At 35.3% G+C, this 9691-nt stretch overlaps 1 protein-coding gene across 2 annotated transcripts; it reads left to right on the forward strand.

Moving 5' to 3' along the window:
* Positions 1–316: 316 nt before the first annotated feature.
* Positions 317–2956, forward strand: LOC145601772 (uncharacterized). Of its 2 annotated transcripts, none has more exons than XM_081657838.1 (3): positions 317–636; positions 845–1153; positions 2627–2956. In XM_081657838.1, the coding sequence occupies exons 1-3, from the start codon at positions 387–389 to the stop codon at positions 2875–2877; spliced, it is 810 nt and encodes a 269-aa protein (XP_081513964.1). In that variant the 5' UTR covers positions 317–386; the 3' UTR covers positions 2878–2956. The 2 variants fall into 2 exon arrangements, with proteins under 2 accessions (XP_081513964.1, XP_081513965.1); XM_081657839.1 differs by having other exon boundaries at positions 2669–2956.
* The last annotated feature ends 6735 nt before the right edge of the window (positions 2957–9691 follow it).

Raw genomic sequence — 9691 nt, forward strand, 5'->3', positions numbered from 1 at the left:
AACCCGCCCAACCCGCCCAACCCGCCTAGCCTAACAGCCATATTCCAAATAATTTTCAAAACTAACGGCTACTTTTTTTTTGAATTTGATGAAGAATGTTAACGGCTAGTTTTTTTGTATTGTATGATCATCCCCTCAATTTTTCCTATAAATACCAATTCCATTTCATTGAAATTTCCACACAACTCAAGCTTTCTTTCTCTCTTACTAAAAAATTCTTAATTGTTCTCAAATTCTCAAGTGTTATTTAGTGTTATATAGAGTTTTATTTTTGTTAAAAAAAAATCTCCTTACTATTATTATTAGTATTCTTAAGATTCTAAAAAAAAAAAAAAAAAAAAAAAGTTCTTCTCCATATTATAATTAGTAATCATAAAAAAAAAAAAATGGGCTCAAGAGGAGGAATGGGAAGGAGTCAAAGTGGTGGTCGAAGTGGTGGCCAAAGGAGTGGTGGTGCAAATTTTTCGTATGAAATTAATACGGAAAATTTAAACCAATTTGTCAATGAATATGGAGATTATGGTTTAGGAGATGGGCAAAATATTCAAACGTCTCCACCACAACATTTCTCCCACCAATCATCGAGTTCAACTATGCCACCTCCATCACAACCAACATCTCAACCTTCATCTCAAGGTAATTTCTAATTTAATTTTTATTGTTATGAATATTTGAAAAAAACTATTATTAATGATTATAAAGTTCGTTTAGTTCCAATTTTCTATGATTTATAATTACCATGAAAAATGCGTTTAAATAATTATAATTAAAATATTTAAAATTTAAAAGCTTATTTTCATGAATAGCGTTTAAAAATTAATTTCAATAATTTGATTTATGAAAGGTGGTGGCGGTGAAAGTAGAGGTCGAGGACACACTTCTTGGGTGTGGAAACATTTTGACGGTGTTGACGTCACACCCCCGGGATGGCAACCCGGTCAACCAAAGAGGTTCACGTATACATGCCTAGTTTGCAAGGCGCTAGGTGCAAATGACAAGTCATATAGTTGGAAAACGGGAGATGGAACCGGAACCTTTAGTCGGCATTTGCAAAATAAACACGACTTGTTCGAAAATGGCCCCCGTCCTTCGGGGGGTAAGTTGCCCGTCCAAACACAATTGGGTGGATACATGAGCCATCTACCAGGCGGAGGTACACCTTTCCATTATAATAAAGATAGAATGATTGATGAAATGAGTACTTTAGTTATTGCTAATGAATACCCTTTTAGTTATGGTGAAAATGCAAATGTTGAGCATTTTAATAAAGTTGCATTACAACCTGCATTTACTCGTGTCCCCCGAAACACCCTAAGACGTTATACACAAACTTCTTATTATAAATATAGGAGTGGTTTGATTGAATTATTTCGTACTTTTGATGGTCGTGTTAGTTTTACAAGTGATACATGGACTTCTAGTATGGGCGAACCTTTTCTTTGCATTACTGCTCATTGGGTGGATGATGATTGGTTTATTCAAAAACGTATACTATGTTTTCAAGCTATGGAAGAAAGGCATACCGGTTTTAACATCAAAGTTCGTATTTTGGATTGTTTAAAAGAATTTCACTTGAATAATAAAGTTTTTTCTTTGTCTCTTGATAATGCAACTGCAAACACAAAGTGTATTGACTATTTGAAAAATGACTCCGAGTTGCATTTGTTGTTGGGTGGTAGTCTCTTGCATGTTAGATGTTGTGCTCATATTTTGAATTTGTCTGTTCAAGAGGGTCTCGCTGAGTTGCAACCATTGCTAAACCCAATTAGAACAGTTATAAAATGGATTAGGATAACTCAGTCAGTTAGACGAAAGTACATAGCTATGTGTAAAGAAAGAGGTCTTAAGAAAAGACAATGTTCTATTGATACCCCTACCCGTTGGAATTCTACTTTCAATTTGTTGAATGATGCTATAAAGTATCGTGATATTTTGACCCAACTTTACAACGAGACTCGTGTTGATCCTACTGAGTTATTAACCGAAAGTCAATGGACTAATGCTTCTTTTGTTCGTGATGTTTTAAATGCTTTTGATAGTGCAACTCATATTTTCTCTTATATCTACGAGCCTAACATTCATTTAGTAGTAATTGAGTGTGTTAAAGTTGTTCACACCATCGAAGAGCATATGAAGATTGATGAACTTCGTCCCGTTCTTGATAGCATGAAACGTAAGTGGCATACTTATTTTAGTGAATTTCCAATTATTTATGGAATTGCTGCTATTCTTGACCCCGGTGTCAAAGCTGAAGGTTTGGAAAATCTTTTAGAATTTTATTATACAAGTTTAGGAATCGATTATGATGTTAGTGAATATATTAACAAATGCAAATCTGTTTTGGGAGACCTTTATGATCATTATGCATCTATTTATGGTTTTGATTTAGCTACACCAACTAATACTAGTACTTCCGATTCTAGATTTGGTTTTCTTGATAAAGTTATGAAAAAAAAACACAAAGCATCTACATCATTCTCATCATCATCTTCTTCAACACTTGCTATTAATGATTATTTGTCATATCAACATGAGACCAACAACAGCTTTCAAATTATAAAATGGTGGCAAGAACATCAAAAAAGTTTTCCTATATTAGCGAGAATTGCAAAAGATATACTTGCAGTTCCCGCTTCATCAGTTGCTTCCGAGTCTGCTTTTAGTGCAGGTAGAAGAGTGTTAGATGAAAAAAGATCTCGCTTAACTCCGGAAAGCATTCAAATTTGTGTTTGTAAGAAAGATTGGGATCAAGCTGAAAGAAGAACTCAAGGTTTAAAGCAAGACGAAGACGATGAAGATGATCCTGTGATGATATTGGAGTCGTCAACGGATGATGCAGCTTCCGGGGATGATGATGCAACAAACATGGGTGGCTAGAAAAGTCTTAATCAGGTACGCTAAGAACTACGTGGGCTTTGATTCTTTCGGGATACGTAGGCAACTTATTTTTCGAAAATTAGAATTTAATTGAAAAATTAAATTTTAATTTTCTAAAGATAGGTCCAAGCCCCCCTTCCTCCCCCAAATTCCAAAATAAGTACAATATAAGAACTACGTTGGCTTTGATTCCTTATTTTGTGATATAAGGATACGTAGGCATCTTAATTAAGAGCAAGCCATCAAATTGTTAATTTTGTAAAAATTAAAACATCACACACCCCATTTAGCCGTTTCACCCACCCGACCCTAACACACGAACCCACCCGACCCTAACACACTAACCCAACTCAACCCAAACCCACCCTTTGACCCACCCTAACCCATGAACCCACCTCGACCCACCCTAACCCACCTCGACCCACCCTTTGACCCACCCTAACCCACGAACCCACCTCGACCCACCCACGACCCGTCTAACCCACGAACCCAGCTCGACCCACCCACGACCCATCTAACCCACGAACCTAACCCTAGTGTGTCCAACTTCTCCGACCCAACCCACGACCCGGCCCACCCTACCTAACGTGTGTCGTGTCGTGTGTCATGAAACCCCAACCCGCGACCCACCTAACCCTAACCCAGCTCGCACGACTCGCACGGTGGACACCTCTAGCTATAGTAAACAAATACGAAGCAATAAATAGCAAATGACAAAGATTTGCCCAAAAGTTTGAATTGTAAAGTTAACTTTTGGTTTGAATTGCACCAAAAGTTTGGAGGGAAAAAATGCATTCCCATCATTTCTCACTCAATTTACACGATTTAATTAAAGAAAAGTAGGCCATTTTATTTTTGATTAAAGCATACCCTCACATGCATTAACCAGTCCCTTTTGTAATCTCTCTCCTCTCCTAAATAACAATGCCGAACACTTATGGGTCAACTAAAAAAAAAAAATAGAGAAAGTAGTAAGATAGAGAGTAAACCTTGAAGTTACCAAGAGATTCCCACGGCCAGTGAAAAAAGATACCAAGAGTAGACGCCATACACTTTTATTTCTCTCTTACAACTTACAATCAAGTAATTAACACCCACTCTATTAATTAAAGCTATAACTTTATTATTATTATTATTAATAATATTATTCAAAGCCTATATATAAGGTACATAATTAAAAATAAATAAAATTATGCGTTTTTTTTTTTTTTAATTATTATAGGTGGAGCCTGAAGTAAGTGGCCCCTTATATTACCCCTATCCCCCCGCGCGAGTTGCTTGAGGCAACTTGCCAACCTCTTGGTGGCGACATTCACACCAGATGTTCAATGAATATATCAATTATATTATCCATTTTAAATCTTAAAATTAGAATTAAAAACTACTGTATATGTACTACTCAGTACTGTACACTTAATTAACAATGAACACACAAAATTGATCAAAAAAAAAAAAATTCACAAATATATGTACACTAGTACAGTACTTACGCCTAAGTTGTTTGATATAGACATATAGTATATCCTAAGGAGTGATCAAAATAAAATTGTGTTACATTTTGTGATGACTTACAAGTAATTGGCTCGGTCACAATCAAAGAATGGTGATGAGAGTGGTAACACGAGTAGAGGTAGTGATGATGCAGAGCGCGAGTAGAGAAACTCCACAGGACCAATGTGAGTCAGGAATGTCAATAGCAAACCATCAGCTCTCCAAAGGGAATCTTAGCTACAATGTCTACCCCCAATAAATCAGACGACATAGAATATCTGATCAGTCCTATATAATTCAAATATACATAGAAAATCCACATTTTAAAATCAAAACGAACAAGCCCTTACATATTCTACAAGCACATTTTGAAGAAATTAAAATACTAGTATGTATGTTGTGTATGTTATTGCATACTAGCTAATAATTAGACACGACACAACTAATTGTGGAATACCAGGTCACTTCAAATACCTAAGTTTCATTAAAGCTAAAGTGCTTAACTGTTTCCTCGCTCCAAAGTACATTACTACGCATGTACTCAAAGGTTGTATGAAGAACAACAATGTAATAATGTATGATGTCTTTACAATATCATCTTGGAAATTTCTCTTCAATGTTTTTATTGAAATGACTACCAAGTACCAATATTTCGGAGTTGAGTACATTACTCATCTTTTGTAGTATTTCCTCTGTTTTTTTATTTTTATTTTTTTTTAAATTTTTATTTTTTTACACCATCTGAATTTTGCACTACTCACAAATTACACTTTGACTATTTTTTATTGGGTAAAATGATTAATGAGTCACAAAATATGACAACGAACTTGAACAATTTTCCACTTCGAGGCCTGAACAAGATTAGCTTCGTTCCCAAACTAATATTTCGACCCTGATTAAACATACCGGGTATCACGAAATTACTAAAAGATACAATGAATGCAACCACAATAGTGTAGTATATTTGTGGTCAAATATAAAACAAAAATTGTGGATTTATGATGATGAAAGATAAGACTTGCAATTTTCTTTCAAGAAAATAAAAAACTGATTATATTCTTGAATAAATCTTCATCATATATCTTATAAACATATACTTCTTGAGTTCCTTTTACTTGACTTGTTTCTTTTATCACACTTGCCAATGCAAAACTTTAACGATCAACGACTTTAATTCTCCAGGCCATAAGTAAAAAATATAAAAGTTATATATTAAGATAGTACTTATTGAGACGAATTCAAAAAGATCCACATGAATATGATTTTCCTTAGATATTATTCACAAAACATGGTCAAATGAGGGGTGGTGAATAGTGTAAAAGTCAAAGCGAGTCAAGTAAATAAGAACGAAGGAAATTAAAATAGTAGCAAAATCAAACCAAAAGCCACGAAGAAAAAGTGACAAAACCGTCAATTCCAAACTCCCAAGACCCGTGCCCGACTGGGTAGGTCAAAGCGTCAACAATCAAGGCCTCTCTCGCCCGACCGGGCGGTGGTTGCCCGACCAGGCGACGAAGCCCAAAAGTCAGACCTTAATTATTCTCGCGCCCTGTAGGGCAAAAGAACCCGGTACAGGGCAGCGAGCTTCGCAAAATTCATTGCCTGCTCGCGCCCGATATGGCGGCGAGGTAGCGTCAGGTTTCCACCCTTGCACCCGGTTTGGCGAGCACCACCCAGACCGGGCGGTAGACCTGATTGTTTGCTTGCTTCTCTATACCGAACTTTTACCCTTTAAACCAAGGTTCTTCACTTTAACTACTTATTTAATTAAAACACAACACCTTAACCTAAGTATATTAACAAAATAATCATGAAATTAGTCCACCATTCTCTAAATTATTCAACTATCCTCCCTCATTTATAGAATAAATCTAGACTCATTACAAAAAACATCATCATCATTATAGATAATTTAGTGCATAAATGAAAATGTACAAAGACTTGAACTTCCACTTAGTGAAATACACAATCCAAGAATCTATATCCATTCAGTGTCGTAAAACGATTGAACAAAAAGCAATACATATGGATTTCATGAAGATATTACACACACAAGATAAATTACTTGATTACATTTATACTTGACACGTAAAGCCATGTGTCCTTATCTTTTCGTAAGTATTTCAAAACTAGTTATGCCCAAATAGCTTCTTGAAATGGCTAAACTTCGTACTTATATAGGTAGACTTCCAAACATGCTCCTGTGACCAAAGCACTTTATCAGGAATTCTATTAAGTTAAAAACAACCTCTTTTCATCACAGTAACTGGAACTTTACCTTAGATGTATAAGAAGTTTCCAATGACGAAATAAATAAGACAGTTAATCTTATTGAACTTAAGACCAAACGTCTTATTGGGCGTTAAGTTAAGACTCCTTCATTGGTAATTAACTAGGGCTCCAAACCCAAATTAATTGCCATCCTATTATTCACATGCATCTCTAGACAATGCCTTGGTGAAACAATCGGCTAGATTGAAATTTGTTTTAACATAATCATCATTAAATTCTAACCCAATTATACGCGTTTTTAAATCTATGATAACTTCTGATCCGTAACTCGGAATAAGGCTTAAAATATATATCGTTGGAAAGCTTATCAAGTCTACTTTCTAACCCAATTATAATCAGGTCAAAATCATTTGTAGATTTTAAGATATCGCCATTTTAGTAAAAGGGTGTCGGTTTTGGGCCGAGTTTAGTGTTTTGCTCATATCTTCTTCGTTGTAAATCGAAATTGAGCTTACAATATACCGTCGGAAAGCTTATTGAAAGGCCTATACAATCAAATAATATTTGGATCAAAATTATAGGGCCAAAAAATCAGTTCACCTCATTTTTGTGACGTGGACACGAAAAGAGGAAAATAAGTTATGGTTTGGGAAAATGGGCTAAGAATTGAGTTGTACAAAAAGTGTCTAATTTCAAGGCTATTAGCTCAAATGGTAGAGCGATGTACAACACATGGTGTGGGTTCAAGCCCCACATAGCCTATATATCATACGTGTATTGGTGTATTCTTATTGTTGGAGTAGTAATAACGGTCATTGTTATAACTTGTATTGAGCATAGCGCTCTTAGTTAGGGTCACATAAGGGCTTTTGGTTAGGTTTATTTTTTCCTTGGTTATTAGGGTCACTTTCATTTATAATTTAATCACTTTTGTATTTGGTTAGGCAGGGTCACTTTTTCCTTTGAGTAAGATTACTTTTGTTATTAGTTAGGGTAACTTTTTACCTTGAATAGGGTCACTTTTGTTCTCAATTAGGGTCACTTTTTCTTTTGAGTAAGGTCACTTTTGTTCTTGCAGGGTAACTTTTGTCCTTGGTTAGGGTCACTTTTGCCTTAAGTAGGGTCACTTTTAATTTTCCCTTACGTAAGGTCACTATTGTTTTGCTAGGTTAACTTATATATTGGTAGGGTCACTTTTGCCTTAATTAGCGGTCACTTTTATCCAAAATGGTAAAAATTATATTGTTGGACATTTTGTATAAAACTACTTTATAAAACACTTTTTTTGCGAGAAACTACCTAATAAAAAAAATGTTGTACGAAACTACCTTATAAAAGGGTAAACATTGTAAGAGACTACCATTAATCGGAAAGTCACCGTTGACTTTCAAATTCCGGCGATGACCACATCACGTGCCAATCACGTGCCATGGTCTCTTGCTCTTCATTTTTGGACTTACAATTTCTTGTCATGTGCCCAAATTTTTGACAATTAAAACACTTAGGTTTCCCCTTATGCCAACAATCTTTATCCTCGTGACCAATTTTGTGGCAAATGTTGCATCGGAGGGACTTGCCTTTCCCCTTTTGATAAGGAGACCTTGCTAGAAATGCTTTTTCATTCTTGTTTTCACCATCTTCATTTCTCATGGTCTTTCTTTGATCCAACGCATGGAGTGAATTGATCAATTCTGCAAATGTCAATTTGGAGATCTTTAGTATCTTCAAGTGAAGAAATTTTACCTTCATACTTTTCTGGAAGAGTTACAAGAAGTTTGTCGACCACTCATTGGCTTGTAAATTCTCCACCAAGTAGCTTGATTTGGTTGACCACAGACATCAACCGATTCCCATACTCCTTGACACCTTCTGCACCTTTCATTGCCATCATTTCAAACTCCCTCTTAAGGTTTAAAATTTGCATGAGTTTGGTTTGATGGTTTCCTTCATACTCCTTCTTAATTTTTTCCCATGCTTCTTTAAGAGTATCACAACCCATAATAGTTGTGAAGATTTCATCCGACACCGCCGAATGTAGACACGAAAGTGCCTTTGCAATTTTTGCCATATCCTCATCATATTTTTTGGTTTGGGCTACTGGTTGGATTTTGTGAAAGAGGATCCGGATACACACCACTCTCAATTGCTTCCCATAAACTCATGGCTTTCAATTATGATTTCATTTTGATAGCCCATGTACTATAATTATCCCCTTTGAATGTGGGAATGGAAAGTGAAAAGTTGTTTGGGGTAGACATTAGAACTCTCACGATTTTTTAACCTCACAAGCCCTAAGGGTCAAATGGCTCTGATACCAGGCCAATTTGTTGGAAATAAGAAAGCAAAACTAGGATAGGAACGTTGAATTAAGCTAATGCTATTCTCATTCAAATAAACTAATAACAAATCATGCCTTATATAGGCTACAAAATAACTGTCAAAATAAATAAAAAGCAAATAATTAGCATGCAAGCCTAATTACGTGGGTTGTTGATACTTGATAGTGCCCATAATTCTAGCCCACTACTATCACTACTAACTTACTAGTTTGACTAAGTAAAAACAATATTAAAACTAAATATTTAATTAACTAACTTTGAAGCACTAATTTTAACAAAAAACTCGGCTATGCTTCTGAAATCCATGATTAAACTCTCAAAAATATATAAGTAGCTAAGTTTGATTTAATTGTAGATTAGATTTGCTTACAATATGAGGAAATAAGCTCACTTGGCTTGACATATTTATAAAATCAGAACAAAGGCCGCCAAGCAAGTAATTAAAGTCTACATACAACTTGTCGAAATTGTCGACCAACAATCAACTATTTAGGGAAGTTTTAATTTTATTTGTATTTAGCACACATTTAGCTAGTCATCTTCATACCACAAATTGTTAATAATGGATGGGAATCATTTAACATTGGAGCCCTATGGTAATCACAATTAGGAGAATCTCAACTTAACGCCCAATAAGACGTTAGGTCTTAAGTTCAATGAGATTAATTCTCTTAATTGATGATTGGGAACTTGTTTATCCTCCAAGGTTAAGTTCCGGTTTTACTGTGATGAAAAGAGGTTGTTTTAACTTA

Source organism: Chenopodium album, chromosome 21 (assembly GCF_948465745.1).
Source record: "Chenopodium album chromosome 21, dcCheAlbu1.1, whole genome shotgun sequence".
NCBI lineage: Eukaryota > Viridiplantae > Streptophyta > Magnoliopsida > Caryophyllales > Amaranthaceae > Chenopodium > Chenopodium album.

Coding starts and splice junctions, on each gene's coding strand:
- LOC145601772 (XM_081657838.1), top strand. CDS start 387: ATGGGCTCAAGAGGAGGAATGGGAAGGAGTCAAAGTGGTGGTCGAAGT. Junction 637..844: donor ATCTCAACCTTCATCTCAAG/GTAATTTCTAAT, acceptor GATTTATGAAAG/GTGGTGGCGGTGAAAGTAGA. Junction 1,154..2,626: donor GAGCCATCTACCAGGCGGAG/GTACACCTTTCC, acceptor ATATACTTGCAG/TTCCCGCTTCATCAGTTGCT.